Source organism: Oncorhynchus keta, chromosome 12 (genome assembly GCF_023373465.1).
Source record: "Oncorhynchus keta strain PuntledgeMale-10-30-2019 chromosome 12, Oket_V2, whole genome shotgun sequence".
Classification (NCBI taxonomy): domain Eukaryota; kingdom Metazoa; phylum Chordata; class Actinopteri; order Salmoniformes; family Salmonidae; genus Oncorhynchus; species Oncorhynchus keta.
Window position 1 is genome coordinate 46,949,814 of NC_068432.1, and position 16,946 is coordinate 46,966,759.

The 16,946-nt window shown below is 51.1% G+C and overlaps 1 protein-coding gene across 1 annotated transcript in view; it reads left to right on the plus strand.

The window, feature by feature from the left end:
* smad7 (SMAD family member 7) overlaps positions 1-1,458 on the plus strand; it is a 62,631-nt gene extending 61,173 nt beyond the window's left edge. Inside the window, exon 4 of the mRNA XM_052458494.1 lies at positions 519-1,458. Within this exon, the coding sequence (XP_052314454.1) occupies positions 519-1,057 (539 nt within the window). The 3' untranslated portion in view covers positions 1,058-1,458. The remainder of the gene's footprint in view (positions 1-518) is intronic.
* Positions 1,459-16,946: the final 15,488 nt, after the last annotated feature.

Consider the following 16,946-nt stretch of genomic DNA (forward strand, 5'->3'; position numbering starts at 1 on the left):
TTGTGCGAATTCCAGAAATGTCTGTTGTTTTTGGAGGATGATTGTGTAATGAAGGATGCACTGTGATATTGATTATACTTTTTGAGTCATAGCGCTTTGTGGCTTTGTAGTTGAAACATATTGTGAAATGTCTACATACAGTATTTAGTTAAGAGTTGGCAGTAGTGAAACAGTTTGTTTCTTTTATCTCCTCGTTTACAGACTTTAAAGACTTTAATTGAGTAGTTGTTGATAAGAATTCCTCTTAAATCTCTCAGCCACTGCATCATCAGGCTGGTCAAAAAGACTGGTTTTCCTGTTGACTCACTAATGGACTCAATGTTGGCCAGTCTGCTTCCTTAATCATCTACCCACCCCCCCACCCCCTCTCCTTTCATCTGTCCTATCCTCTCTCCTCATTTCATCTTTCCTTCTGAGTCACTCATTTGAAATGAATAAAATACATGTTATGTTTAATCTGCTGTGTGTTCAGTCCAGTGTTGTAACCCTCCTCCGTCTCTCTCTGTCTCTCCCTATAGATTCCCAGGCTCTCCAGGAGTCGGGCGACAGATCCCACTGGTGCGTGGTTGCGTACTGGGAGGAGAAGACCCGTGTAGGGCGCCTCTACTCGGTCCAGGAGCCTTCCCTGAACATCTTCTATGACCTACCTCAGGGGAACGGCTTCTGCCTGGGCCAGCTCAGCTCCGACAACAAGAGCCCGCTGGCTCAGATGGTGCGGACCAAGATCGGCTACGGCATCCAGCTGAGTCGCGAGCCCGACGGTGTGTGGGTGTACAACCGCAGCTGCTACCCCATCTTCATCAAGTCGGCCACACTGGACAATCCCGACTCGCGGACTTTACTGGTGCATAAAGTGTTCCCCGGATTCTCCATTAAGGCCTTTGACTTTGAGAAGGCAGACAGCCTGCAGAGGCCTAACGATCAGGAGTTCACACAGCAGCCGAGGACTGGGTTTACTGTACAGATCAGCTTCGTGAAGGGCTGGGGTCAGTGCTACACAAGACAGTTTATTAGTAGCTGTCCCTGTTGGCTGGAGGTCATATTCAACAACCAATAAAAACAGATTACCTTCCTTCCCCTTCTTCTTCCTCGTTCTCCTCATTCGAGGACCAGGAGGGAACGGAGGACACAGACTAGTCCCTCACCTTTCCTTTTTTTCCCAGAAGACAGTGCTTCAAAAAGGAAGATGTTTAAAGAAGAGACAAACAAAACCCAGTATGACAAATGACTCAAAGATTTAATTAAAAGTGAAATTAAAAGCGAAAATGTATTTTATGTTATATATATAAATATATTATTACTTGTAAATATGAAGACGTTTTATATGCATCATTATTTATGTATTGTGCAATGTGTTGATGAGGAAAATAAAATGTGTTGATGAGGAAAATAAAACAAGATGCACTTTGCTTAATATAAATACAAACAAAGAAATGCCAAAATAAACAAGAGAAATTATATTTATCTACTGGTGTTTTTTTCTGTGGGTGCAGGTACTGAGGTACTGAGGTACTGAGGTGCTGAGGTACTGAGGTGCTGAGGTACTGAGGTGCTGAGGTACTGAAGTACTGGGGTGCTGAGGTACTGATGTACTGAGGTACTGGGGTGGAGAGGTACTGAGGTACTGATGTACTGAGGTACTGGGGTGCTGATGTACTGAGGTACTGAGGAGCTGAGGTACTGAGGAGCTGAGGTACTGAGGAGCTGAGGTACTGATGTGCTGAGGTACTGAGGAGCTGAGGTACTGAGGTACTGGGGTACTGAGGTGCTGAGGTACTGAGGAGCTGAGGTACTGAGGAGCTGATGTACTGAGGTGCTGGGGTGCTGAGGTACTGAGGTGCTGGGGTGCTGAGGTACTCAGGTGCTGAGGTACTGGGGTACTGAGGTGCTGAGGTACTGGGGTGCTGATGTACTGAGGTACTGAGGTGCTGAGGTACTGAGTTACTGGGGTGCTGAGGTACTGGGGTGCTGAGGTGCTGATGTACTGAGGTGCTGATGTACTGAGGTGCTGAGGTACTGGGGTACTGATGTGCTGAGGTACTGGGGTGCTGAGGTACTGATGTACTGAGGTACTGGGGTGCTGAGGTACTAATGTACTGAGGTACTGGGGTGCTGATGTACTGAGGTACTGAGGTGCTGGGGAGGTACTGAGGTACTGAGGTACTGAGGTGCTGAGGTACTGAGGTGCTGAGGAGCTGAGGTGCTGAGGAGATGAGGTACTGAGGTGCTGAGGTACTGGGGTGCTGAGGTACTGAGGTACTGGGGTGCTGAGATACTGAGGTGCTGAGGTACTGGGCTGCTGAGGTACTGAGGTGCTGAGGTGCTGAGGTACTGAGGTGCTGAGGTACTGAGGTGCTGAGGTACTGAGGTACTGGGGTGCTGAGGTACTGATGTACTGAGGTACTGGGGTGGTGAGGTACTGATGTACTGAGGTGCTGATGTACTGAGGTACTGGGGTACTGAGGTGCTGAGGTACTGAGTTACTGGGGTACTGATGTGCTGAGGTACTGGGGTGCTGAGGTACTGGTGTGCTGAGGTACTGGGGTGCTGATGTACTGAGGTACTGAGGTACTGGGGTGCTGAGGTACTGAGGTACTGAGTTACTGGGGTACTGATGTGCTGAGGTACTGATGTACTGGGGTGCTGAGGTACTGAGGTACTGGGGTGCTGAGGTTCTGATGTACTGAGGTACTGAGGTACTGAGGTAATGAGGTGCTGAGGAGCTGAGGTACTGAGGTACAGAGGTGCTGAGGAACTGAGGTACTGGGGTGCTGAGGTACTGAGGTACTGAGTTACTGGGGTACTGATGTGCTGAGGTACTGATGTACTGGGGTGCTGAGGTACTGAGGTGCTGAGGTACTGAGGTGCTGAGGTACTGAGGTGCTGAGGTACTGAGGTACAGAGGTACTGATGTACTGAGGTACTGGGGTGCTGAGGTACTGATGTACTGAGGTACTGAGGTACTGAGGTACTGAGGTACTGAGGTGCTGAGGTACTGAGGTGCTGAGGTACTGAGGTACAGAGGTGCTGAGGTACTGATGTACTGAGGTACTTGGGTGCTGAGGTACTGGGGTGCTGATGTACTGAGGTGCTGAGGTACAGAGGTACTGAGGTGCTGAGGTGCTGAGGTACTGAGGTACTGAGGTGCTGAGGTACAGAGGTACTGAGGTGCTGAGGTACTGAGGTACTGAGGTGCTGAGGTACTGAGGTGCTGAGGTACTGAGGTACTGAGGTACTGAGGTGCTGAGGTACTGAGGTGCTGAGGTACTGAGGTACTGAGGTGCTGAGGTACTGAGGTGCTGAGGTACTGAGGTACTGAGGTGCTGAGGTACTGAGGTGCTGATGTACTGAGGTGCTGAGGTACTGAGGTGCTGAGGTACTGAGGTGCTGAGGTACTGAGGTGCTGAGGTACTGAGGTACTGAGGTGCTGAGGTACTGAGGTACTGAGGTGAATCCAGATGTTCTTGAATGATGTCTTCTGTAGGATGGAAAGAGGCTGTAATGAGTAGCATACTAGAATCTAGACATTTGGTTTACACATTTAACTTAACAGTAAATTTTAGTCAGTTGAACATTTTGAATTGCTCTTTTGTATAATTATTTTTTTTAAGGCAACTGAATATTGACACAACACTATTCAACATGACACAAAATCCACACACTAACCCTGGCTAACCTTGGGCTTGATTCAATCCGTACAGCGGAAGTTTAGGCCTATAGCACATTTCAGATTGAGTCGTCATATGCAGCTTTTACTGTAAATGCAGTCTCCATAAATGCGAGAACGTTGCCTTTAAATTTAAATCGCAACACAATACAATTCTAATTTGCATATTGTTTTACCGCCTTTGTGTTAGCCAGGAGGATGAGATAGGATGTATTTGACATGTCATCCTCTGCTGCTAGCTCTGTTAACATGTTATCCTCTGCTAACAGCCGTATCTCAGGGCTCGTCGGGGCTTTCCGCCCCATTCTTCTTGTAGTTTGCAGTCGTCTAACAGCCGTAACTCAGGGCTCGTCGGGGCTTTCCGCCCCATTCTTCTTGTAGTTTGCAGTCGTCTAACAGCCGTATCTCAGGGCTCGTCGGGGCTTTACGCCCCATTCTTCTTGTAGTTTGCAGTCGTCTGACAGCCGTATCTCAGGGCTCGTCGGGGCTTTCCGCCCCATTCTTCTTGTAGTTTGCAGTCGTCTAACAGCCGTATCTCAGGGCTCGTCGGGGCTTTCCGCCCCATTCTTCTTGTAGTTTGCAGTCGTCTGACAGTCGTATCTCAGGGCTCGTCGGGGCTTTCCGCCCCATTCTTCTTGTAGTTTGCAGTCGTCTGACAGCTGTAACTCAGGACTCGTCGGGGCTTTCCGCCCCATTCTTCTTGTAGTTTGCAATCGTCTAACAGCCTAACTCTGAAAACCAACATCACTGTGCAGGACTAGTAGAGGCAGGCTGAAAACCAACATCACCATGCAGGACTAGTAGAGGCAGGCTGAAAACCAACATCACCATGCAGGACTGGTAGGGGCAGGCTGAAAACCAACATCACCATGCAGGACTAGTAGAGGCAGGCTGAAAACCAACATCACCGTGCAGGACTGGTAGAGGCAGGCTGAAAACCAACATCACCATGCAGGACTGGTAGAGGCAGGCTGAAAACCAACATCACCGTGCAGGACTGGTAGAGGCAGGCTGAAAACCAACATCACCGTGCAGGACTGGTAGAGGCAGGCTGAAAACCAACATCACCATGCAGGACTGGTAGAGGCAGGCTGAAAACCAACATCACCGTGCAGGACTGGTAGAGGCAGGCTGAAAACCAACATCACCATGCAGGACTGGTAGAGGCAGGCTGAAAACCAACATCACCGTGCAGGACTGGTAGAGGCAGGCTGAAAACCAACATCACCATGCAGGACTGGTAGAGGCAGGCTGAAAACCAACATCACCATGCAGGACTGGTAGAGGCAGGCTGAAAACCAACATCACCGTGCAGGACTGGTAGAGGCAGGCTGAAAACCAACATCACCATGCAGGACTAGTAGAGGCAGGCTGAAAACCAACATCACCGTGCAGGACTGGTAGAGGCAGGCTGAAAACCAACATCACCGTGCAGGACTAGTAGAGGCAGGCTGAAAACCAACATCACCATGCAGGACTAGTAGAGGCAGGCTGAAAACCAACATCACCGTGCAGGACTGGTAGAGGCAGGCTGAAAACCAACATCACCGTGCAGGACTGGTAGAGGCAGGCTGAAAACCAACATCACCGTGCAGGACTGGTAGAGGCAGGCTGAAAACCAACATCACCGTGCAGGACTGGTACATAACATGGCTGTTCCTTCATCACAGGACTAAGAGGCAGGCTGAAAACCAACATCACCGAGGACTAAACATCATAACCAACATCACCGTCAGGACTGGTACCCAGGCTGAAAATAACATCTCTACAGGACTCTGTACCGGTAGAGGCAGGCTGAAAGTCCAACATCACTCTGTACTGGTACCCCAGGCTGAAAACCAACATCACCGTGACTGGTAGAGGCAGGCTGAAAACCAATATACCTGCAGGACTCTGTACTGGCTGAAAACCAACATCACCATGTAGGACTGGTAGAGGCAGGCTGAAAACCAACATCACTCTGTACTGGTAGAGGCAGGTATAAAGGCTGAAAACTCCACAGGACTCTGTACTGGTAGGCTGAAAACCAACATCACCGTGCTCCACATTGACTCTGAAAACCAACATCACCCAGGACTGTATATAGTCTCCACATCACTCTGTAGGTACCCCCTGTATATAGTCTGAAAACCACATCACCATGACTCTGTAGAGGCAGGCTAAAACCCATCACCATATATAGTAGAGGCTCCAACATTGACTCTGTACTGGTACCTCCCTGTAAACTCCACATTGACTCTGGACTGGTACCCCCTGTAAACCAACATCACCATGCAGGACTATGTAGAGGCAGGCTGACCCATCACCATGCATATAGTCTGAAAACCAACATCACCATGCTGGACTGGTAGAGGCAGGCTGTAAAGTCCAACATCACTCTGGACTGGTACCCCAGGCTGTATATAGTCTCACATTGACTCTGGTAGAGGCAGGCTGAAAACCAACATCACATTGAGGACTGTACTGGTAAAACCAACATCCCTGTAGGACTATAGAGGCCTCCACATTGACTCTGTACTGGACCCCCTGTATATAGGCTCCACATTGACTCTGTACTGGTACCTCCAGGCTGAAAACCAACATCACCGTGTATATAGTCTCCACATTGACTCTGTACTGGTACCTCCTGTATATAGTCTCCACATTGACTCTGTACCGGTACCCCCTGTATATAGTCTCTACATTGACTCTGTGCTGGACTGGTATATAGGCTCCACATCACTCTGGACTGGTACCCCCTGTATATAGTCTCCACAGGACTCTGTAGAGGCTGGTACCAACATCACCATGCAGGACTAGTCTGAAAACCAACATCACTCTGTACTGGTACCTCCTGAAAACCAACATCACCATGCAGGACTCTGTACAGGCTGAAAACCCCACCATGCATACTAGTCTCCACATCACCATGCTGGACTGGTACCTCCAGGCTGTAAATCAACATCACCATGACTCTGTACTGGTACCTCCCATGTATAGTAGTCAGGCTGAAAACCAACATCACCTGTACAGGACTAGTGTATATCAGGCTGAAAACCACATCACTCTGTACTGGTACCCCCTGTATATAGTCTCCAACATTGACTCTGTACCAGTACCCCTGTATATAGTCTCCACATTGACTTCTCTCTGTAACCCCCTGTACAAAGAGATAAACATCATAATGAATTGCTTTCTGTACTGGTACCCCCCTGTATATAGTCTCTACATTGACTCTGTACCGGTACCCCCCTGTATATAGTCTCTACATTGACTCTGTACTGGTACCCCCTGTATATAGTCTCCACATTGACTCTGTACCGGTACCCCCTGTATATAGTCTCTACATTGACTCTGTACCGGTACCCCCTGTATATAGTCTCCACATTGACTCTGTACTGGTACCCCCCTGTATATAGTCTCCACATTGACTCTGTACTGGTACCCCCTGTATATAGTCTCTACATTGACTCTGTACTGGTACCTCCCTGTATATAGTCTCCACATTGACTCTGTACTGGTACCCCCTGTATATAGTCTCCACATTGACTCTGTACTGGTACCTCCCTGTATATCGTCTCCACATTGACTCTGTACTGGTACCCCCTGTATATAGTCTCCACATTGACTCTGTACCAGTACCCCCTGTATATAGTCTCCACATTGACTCTGTACCGGTACCCCCTGTATATAGTCTCCACATTGACTCTGTACCGGTACCCCCTGTATATAGTCTCCACATTGACTCTGTACTGGTACCTCCCTGTATATAGTCTCCACATTGACTCTGTACTGGTACCCCCTGTATATCGTCTCCACATTGACTATGTACTGGTACCCCCTGTATATAGTCTCCACATTGACTCTGTACTGGTACCCCCTGTATATAGTCTCCACATTGACTCTGTACTGGTACCCCCTGTATATAGTCTCCACATTGACTCTGTACCGGTATCCCCTGTATATAGTCTCTACATTGACTCTGTACTGGTACCACCCTGTATATAGTCTCTACATTGACTCTGTACTGGTACCCCCTGTATATAGTCTCCACATTGACTCTGTACCGGTACCCCCTGTATATAGTCTCCACATTGACTCTGTACTGGTACCCCCTGTATATAGTCTCTACATTGACTCTGTACTGGTACCTCCCTGTATATAGTCTCTACATTGACTCTGTACTGGTACCTCCCTGTATATAGTCTCTACATTGACTCTGTACTGGTACCTCCCTGTATATAGTCTCCACATTGACTCTGTACTGGTACCCCCTGTATATAGCCTCCACATTGACTCTGTACCGGTACCCCCTGTATATAGTCTCTACATTGACTCTGTACTGGTACCACCCTGTATATAGTCTCTACATTGACTCTGTACCGGTACCTCCCTGTATATAGTCTCCACATTGACTCTGTACTGGTACCCCCTGTATATAGTCTCCACATTGACTCTGTACTGGTACCCCCCCTGTATATAGTCTCTACATTGACTCTGTACTGGTACCACCCTGTATATAGTCTCTACATTGACTCTGTACTGGTACCCCCTGTATATAGCCTCCACATTGACTCTGTACCGGTTCCCCCTGTATATTGACTCTGTACTGGTACCTCCCTGTATATAGTCTCTACATTGACTCTGTACTGGTACCTCCCTGTATATAGTCTCTACATTGACTCTGTACTGGTACCACCCTGTATATAGTCTCCACATTGACTCTGTACTGGTACCCCCCTGTATATAGTCTCTATATTGACTCTGTACTGGTACCCCCTGTATATAGTCTCCACATTGACTCTGTACCGGTACCCCCCTGTATATAGTCTCCACATTGACTCTGTACTGGTACTCCCTGTATATAGTCTCCACATTGACTCTGTACTGGTACCCCCTGTATATAGCCTCTACATTGACTCTGTACCGATACCTCCTGTATATAGCCTCCACATTGACTCTGTACCGATACCTCCTGTATATAGCCTCCACATTGACTCTGTACCAATACCTCCTGTATATAGTCTCCACATTGACTCTGTACCGGTACCCCCTGTATATAGTCTCCACATTGACTCTGTACCGGTACCCCCCTGTATATAGCCTCTACATTGACTCTGTACCGATACCTCCTGTATATAGCCTCTACATTGACTCTGTACCGATACCTCCTGTATATAGTCTCCACATATATAGTCTCTGTACCGTAACACCCTGTATATAGTCAATACAAACAACCATATCTCCATTGAAGTCAATACAAACAACCATATCTCCATTGAAGTCAATACAAACAACCATATCTCCATTGAAGTCAATACAAAACAACCATCTCTTCATTGAAGTCAATACAAAACAACCATCTCTTCATTGAAATCAATACAAAACAAACATCTCTTCATTGAAATCAATACAAAACAAACATCTCTTCATTGAAGTCAATACAAAACAACCATCTTTCCATTGAAGTCAATACAAAACAAAACCCTGTTTTAATCCGACCCTGGTGGCTCTTTGTCATGAAGAGACGGTGTTCTGAACGTGCTCTGCCCCACTGACCACAATGTCTAGACTACTGCTGTCTCCTCCTGCTGCCTGTCTGTCAGATGGATGTCTGCCCAGGGGATTACTACAGTAAACCTGCTGCACCAAATTTGTACCCTATTCCCTATGTAGGACACTACTTTTCACCAGAGCGCTATGGGATTCCCTATGGTCAAAAGTAGTGCACTATATAGGGAATAGGGTGCCATCTGCTTTACCCACACTCAGTGTCTCAGATAGGGACCTTCATTCACCAAGACCCAGTTTCCACTCCACATCCCTCTCTCCCATCCCTCCCTCTCTCCCATCCCTCTCTCTCTCCCATCCCTATCTCTCTCCCATCCCTCCCTCTCTCCCATCCCTCTCTTTCTCCCATCCCTCTCTCTCCCATCCATCCCTTCCTCCCTCCCTCTCTCCCATCCCTCTCTCCCACCCCTCCCTCCCTCTCTCCCATGCCTCTCTCCCATCCCTCCCATCCCACCCTCTCTCCCATCCCTCCCTCCCTCCTATCCCATCCCTCCCATCCCTCCCTCTCCCCATCCTTCCCTCCCTCTCTCCCATCCCTCCCATCCAATCCCTCCCATCCCTCCCTCTCTCCCATCCAAATCAAATCAAATCAAATCAAATTTATTTATATAGCCCTTCGTACATCAGCTGATATCTCAAAGTGCTGTACAGAAACCCAGCCTAAAACCCCAAACAGCAAACAATGCAGGTGTAAAAGCACGGTGGCTAGGAAAAACTCCTAGAAAGGCCAAAACCTAGGAAGAAACCTAGAGAGGAACCGGGCTATGTGGGGTGGCCAGTCCTCTTCTGGCTGTGCCGGGTAGAGATTATAACAGAACATGACCAAGATGTTCAAATGTTCATAAATGACCAGCATGGTCGAATAATAATAAGGCAGAACAGTTGAAACTGGAGCAGCAGCACAGTCAGGTGGACTGGGGACAGCAAGGAGCCATCATGTCAGGTAGTCCTGGGGCACGGTCCTAGGGCTCAGGTCCTCCGAGAGAGAGAAAGAAAGAGAGAATTAGAGAGAGCATATGTGGGGTGGCCAGTCCTCTTCTGGCTGTGCCGGGTGGAGATTATAACAGAACGTGGCCAAGATGTTCATCCCTCCCATCCCATCCCTCCCATCCCATCCCATCCCTCCCATCCCATTCCATCCCATCCCATCCCATCCCTCCCATCCCATTCCATCCCATCCCCTCCCTCCCTCCCTCCCTCCCTCCCTCCCTCCCTCCCTCCCTCCCATCCCTCCCATCCCATCCCTCCCATCCCTCCCTATCTCCCATCCCTCCCATCCCTCCCTCCCTCACATCCCTCCCATCCCTCCCACCCCTCCCTCCCATCCCTCCCCTCCCTCACATCCCTCCCATCCCTCCCCTCTTTCCCCTCCCTCCCATCCCTACCTCCCATCCCTCTCTCCCATCCCTCCCTCCCATCCCTCCCTCCCATCCCTCTCCTCCCTCCCATCCCTCCCTCCCATCCCTTCCTCCCATCCCTCTCTTTCTCCCATCCCTCTCTCTCCCATCCATCCCTTCCTCCCTCCCTCTCTCCCATCCCTCTCTCCCACACCTCCCTCCCTCTCTCCCATGCCTCTCTCCCATCCCTCCCTCCCTCTCTCCCATCCCTCCCATCCATCCCTCCCATCCCACCCTCTCTCCCATCCCTCCCTCCTATCCCATCCATCCCTCCGATCCCTCCCTCTCTCCCATCCCTCTCTCCCATCCTTCCCTCCCTCTCTCCCATCCCTCCCATCCAATCCCTCCCTCTCTCCCATCCCTCCCATCCAATCCCTCCCATCCTCCCTCTCTCCCATCCCTCCCATCCATCCCTCCCTCTCTCCCATCCCTCCCTCTCTCCCGTCCCTCCCATACCTCCCATCCCTCCCATCCCATTCCATTCCATTCCATTCCATCCCATCCCATCCCATCCCATCCCATCCCATCCCTCCCATCCCCTCCCTCCCTCCCTCCCTCCCTCCCTCCCTCCCTCCCTCCCTCCCTCCCTCCCTCCCTCCTCCCTCCCTCCCTCCCTCACATCCCTCCCATCCCTCCCTCCCTCCCATCCCTACCTCTCTCCCATCCCTCCCTCCCTCCCATCCCTCCCTCCCATCCCTCCCCTCCCTCCCATCCCTCCCATCCATCCCTCCCTCCCAACCCTCCCTTCCTCCCATCCCTCTCTTTCTCCCATCCCTCTCTCTCCCATCCATCCCTTCCTCCCTCCCTCTCTCCCATCCCTCTCTTCCACACCTCCCTCCCTCTCTCCCATGCCTCTCTCTCCCATCCCTCCCTCCCTCTCTCCCATCCCTCCCATCCCACCCTCTCTCCCATCCCTCCCTCCTATCCCATCCATCCCATCCTTCCTCCCTCTCTCCCATCCCTCCCATACAATCCCTCCCATCCCTCCCTCTCTCCCATCCCTCCCATCCAATCCCTCCCATCCCTCCCTCTCTCCCATCCCTCCCTCTCTCCCATCCCTCCCTCTCTCCCATCCCTCCCATCCCTCCCTCTCTCCCATCCCTCCCATCCCTCCCATCCCATCCCTCCCATCCCTCCCATCCCATTCCATTCCATTCCATTCCATCCCTCCCATCCCATCCCATCCCTCCCATCCCTCCCATCCCATTCCATTCCATTCCATTCCATTCCATCCCATCCCATCCCATCCCATCCCATCCCATCCCATCCCTCCCTCCCTCCCTCCCTCCCTCCCTCCCTCCCTCCCTCCCTCCCTCCCTCCCTCCCTCCCTCCCTCCCTCCATCCCTCCCTCCCTCTCTCCTATCCCTCCCATCCCTCCCCTCCCCTCCCCTCCCCTCCCCTCCCCTCCCCTCCCTCCCATCCCATCCCATCCCATCCCATCCCTCCCCTCCCTCACATCCCTCCCTCACATCCCTCCCACCCCTCCCTCCCCTCCCTCACATCCCTCCCACCCCTCCCTCCCATCCCTCCCCTCTTTCCCCTCCCTCCCATCCCTCCCATCCCTCCCTCCCAACCCTCCCAACCATCCCTCCCAACCAACATAGAATGCTTTTAGAACTTCATCAGGAAGTAGGAAAGGACAACGTAACCACAACTATATTTGTTAAACCCATCATGAGAGAAATTAAATGGACCCCAGTCTGGATTCACTATTCTCTGGACCATACAGGGAGAGTCTGGGGTTATATGACTGGTGGGCTGGGGTTATATGACTGGTGGGCTGGGGTTATATGACTGGTGGGCTGGGAGTATAGAGAGGGCTGGGGTTATATGACTGGTGGGCTGGGGTATAGAGAGGAGCTGGGGTTATATGACTGGTGGGCTGGGGTTATATGACTGGTGGGTTGGGGTTATATGACTGGTGGGTTGGGGTTATATGACTGGTGGGCTGGGGTTATATGACTGGTGGGTTGGGGTTATATGACTGGTGGGTTGGGGTTATATGACTGGTGGGTTGGGGTTATATGACTGGTGGGTTGGGGTTATATGACTGGTGGGTTGGGGTTATATGACTGGTGGGTTGGGGTTATATGACTGGTGGGCTGGGGTTATATGACTGGTGGGTTGGGGTTATATGACTGGTGGGTTGGGGTTATATGACTGGTGGGTTGGGGTTATATGACTGGTGGGTTGGGGTTATATGACTGGTGGGCTGGGAGTATATGACTGGTGGGTTGGGGTTATATGACTGGTGGGTTGGGGTTATATGACTGGTGGGCTGGGGTTATATGACTGGTGGGTTGGGGGGCTTATATGACTGGTGGGCTGGGAGTATATGACTGGTGGGCTGGGGTTATATGACTGGTGGGTTGGGGTTATATGACTGGTGGGCTGGGGTTATATGACTGGTGGGCTTATAGAGGGTTATATGACTGGTGGGCTGGGAGTATATGACTAATAATAATAATAATATAATAATAATAATGGTGGGTTGGGGTTATATGTGTGCATACATTCTACGTGGGTTGGGGTTATATGACTGGTGGGCTGGAGGGGCTATATGACTGGTGGGCTGGGAGTATATGAGGGGCCGGGAGTGGGCTGGGGTTATATGACTGGTGGGTTGGGGTTATATGACTGGTGGGCTGGAGGTATATGACTGGTGGGCTGGGGTTATATGACTGGTGGGCTGGGAGTATAGAGAGGGGCTGGGGTTATATGACTGGTGGGCTGGGAGTATAATAATAATAATAATAATAATATAATATAATAATAATAATGCCATTTAGCAGACGCTTTTATCCAAAGCTGGTGGGTTGGGGTTATTTGACTGGTTTGGGAGTAGTCATGTGGGCATACATTCTACTGGTATGGGTGGTCCTGGGAATCGAACCCACTACCCTGGCGTTACAAGCGCCATGCTCTACCAACTGAGCTACAGAAGGACCAATATAGAGAGGGGCTGGGGTTATATGACTGGTGGGCTGGGAGTATAGACTGAGGGGCTGGGAGTATGGACTGGTGGGCTGGGAGTATATGACTGGTGGGTTGGGAGTATATGACTGGTTTGGGGACTTATATGACTGGGTGGGTTGGGGTATAGAGAGGGGGGCTGGGAGTATATGACTGGTGGGTTGACTGGTGGGGGCTTATTTGACTGGTGGGCTGGGAGTATATGACTGGTGGGCTGGGGTTATATGACTGGTGGGTTATGACTGGGGTTATATATGACTGGTGGGCTGGGAGTATATGACTGGTGGGCTGGGAGTATATGACTGGTGGGCTGGGAGTATATGACTGGTGGGCTGGAGGTATATGACTGGTGGGCTGGGAGTATATGACTGGTGGGCTGGGAGTATATGACTGGTGGGCTGGAGGTATATGACTGGTGGGCTGGGGGGCTGGGAGTATATGACTGGTGGGTTGGGGTTATATGACTGGGAGTATATGACTGGTGGGTTGGGGTTATAGGGGGGCTGGGAGTATATGACTGGTGGGTGGGCTTATAGAGAGGGGCTATAGTATATGACTGGTGGGCTGGGAGTATATGACTGGTGGGTTGGGGTTATAGAGAGGGGCTGGGAGTATATGACTGGTGGGTTGGGGTTATATGACTGGTGGGCTGGGAGTATATGACTGGTGGGCTGGGAGTATATGACTGGTGGGTTGGGGTTAGAGAGGGGCTATATGACTGGTGGGTTGGGGTTATAGAGAGGGGCTGGGAGTATATGACTGGTGGGTTGGGGTTATAGAGAGGGGCTGGGAGTATATGACTGGTGGGTTGGGGTTATAGAGAGGGGCTGGGAGTATATGACTGGTGGGTTGGGGTTATAGAGAGGGGCTGGGAGTATATGACTGGTGGGTTGGGGTTATAGAGAGGGGCTGAGAGTATATGACTGGTGGGTTGGGGTTATAGAGAGGGGCTGGGAGTATATGACTGGTGGGTTGGGGTTATAGAGAGGGGCTGGGAGTATATGACTGGTGGGTTGGGGTTATATGAGTGTTGGGCTGGGAGTATATGACTGGTGGGTTGGGGTTATAGAGAGGGGGCTGGGAGTATATGACTGGTGGGTTGGGGTTATATGACTGGGGGCTGGGAGTATATGGTGGTGGGGTTATATGACTGGTGGGCTGGGAGTATATGACTGGTGGGTTGGGGTTATATGACTGGTGGGCTGGGAGTATATGACTGGTGGGTGGGGTTATATGGCTGGGCTGAGTATATGACTGGTGGGTTGGGGTTATATGACTGGTGGGTTGGGGTTATACTGGTGGTGGGTTGGGGTTATATATGACTGGTGGGTTGGGGTTATATGACTGGTGGGCTGGGAGTATATGACTGGTGGGTTGGGGTTATATGACTGGTGGGCTGGGAGTATATGACTGGTGGGCTGGGAGTATATGACTGGTGGGTTGGGGTTATATGACTGGTGGGGGCTGGGAGTATATGACTGGTGGGCTGGGGTTATATGACTGGTGGGCTGGGAGTATATGACTGGTGGGCTGGGAGTATATGACTGGTGGGCTGGGAGTATATGACTGGTGGGCTGGGAGGACTATATGACTGGTGGGCTGGGAGTATATGACTGGTGGGCTGGGAGTATATGACTGGGGGCTGGGGTATATGACTGGTGGGCTGGGAGTATATGACTGGTGGGCTGGGGTTATATGACTGGGTGGGCTGGGAGTATATGACTGGGAGTATATGACTGGTGGGTTGGGGGGTTATAGAGAGGGGCTGGGAGTATATGACTGGTGGGTTGGGGTTATAGAGAGGGGCTGGGAGTATATGACTGGTGGGTTGGGGTTATAGAGAGGGGCTGGGAGTATATGACTGGTGGGTTGGGGTTATAGAGAGGGCTGGGAGTATATGACTGGTGGGTTGGGGTTATAGAGAGGGGCTGAGAGTATATGACTGGTGGGTTGGGGTTATAGAGAGGGGCTGGGAGTATATGACTGGTGGGTGGGGGTTATATGACTGGTGGGCTGGGGTTATAGGAGGGGCTGGGAGTATATGACTGGTGGGTTGGGGTTATAGACTGGTGGGCTGGGAGTATATGACTGGTGGGTTGGGGTTATAGATATGACTGGTGGGCTGGGAGTATATGACTGGTGGGTTGGGGTTATATGACTGTTGGGCTGGGAGTATATGACTGGTGGGTTGGGGTTGGGATATATGACTGGTGGGTTGGGGTTATAGGGGGGCTGGGAGTATATGACTGGTGGGCTGGGGTTATATGACTGTTGGGCTATGACTGGTGGGTTGGGGTTATATGACTGGTGGGTGGGGTTGGGGTGGGCTATATGACTGGTGGGTTGGGGTTATATGACTGGTGGGCTGGGGTTATATATATGACTGGTGGGTTGGGGGGTTATATGACTGGTGGGTTGGGGTTATATGACTGGTGGGTTGGGCTGGTGGGTTGGGGTTATATGACTGGTGGGCTGGGAGTATATGACTGGTGGGCTGGGAGAGAGTCTGGGGTAGAGAGAGTCTGGGGTAGAGAGAGTCTGGGGTTACAGAGAGAGTCTGGGGTATAGAGAGTCTGGGTTAGAGAGAGTCTGGGGTGAGAGAGTCTGGGGTAGAGAGATTCTGGGGTTACAGAGAGAGTCTGGGGTTACAGAGAGAGTCTGGGGTAGAGAGAGAGTCTGGGGTATAGAGAGTCTGGGGTATAGAGAAAGTCTGGGGTAGAAAGAAAGTCTGGGGTACAGAGAAAGTCTGGGGTATAGAGAAAGTCTGGGGTACAGAGAAAGTCTGGGGTACAGAGAGAGTCTGGGGTACAGAGAGGGACTGGGGTACAGAGAGGGACTGGGGTTGCGGTATAGCATTGGACTGCAGCTGGGGTCAGAGCAGGAGCTAGAATAGGGCAAGAACCAAGGCTAGTGCTGGGGGTGGGGGATAGGTATGAGGCTGGGGCTGCATGGAGCTGTGGGGCTAGAACTGGGGCTGCATGTGGGGCTAGAACTGGGGCTGGGTGTGCAGCGTGCAGGGTGGGGGGCTGGGTGAGTGGGGCAGGGCTTGCAGGGTGGGCAGGGTGGGACTGAGCGGGTAGGGTGGGACTGAGCGGGTAGGGTGGGAGGGAGGGGGGAGTCATGCCTTGACAAGGCAGGCTATTTGTATTAGCTACCATTAATTCCAGCTGTAGTAGCAGCAGTTGTAGTAGCAGTAGTACTAGTAGTAGTAGTAGTCGCAGTAGTAGTAGTAGCAGCAGTAGAAGTAGCAGTATTAGTAGCAGTAGTAGTAGTAGTAGTAGTAGCAGTAGTAATAGCCTGTGCGTTCTCTAATTCTCTCCTTCTCTCTTTCTTTCTTTCTCTCTCTTGGAGGACCTGC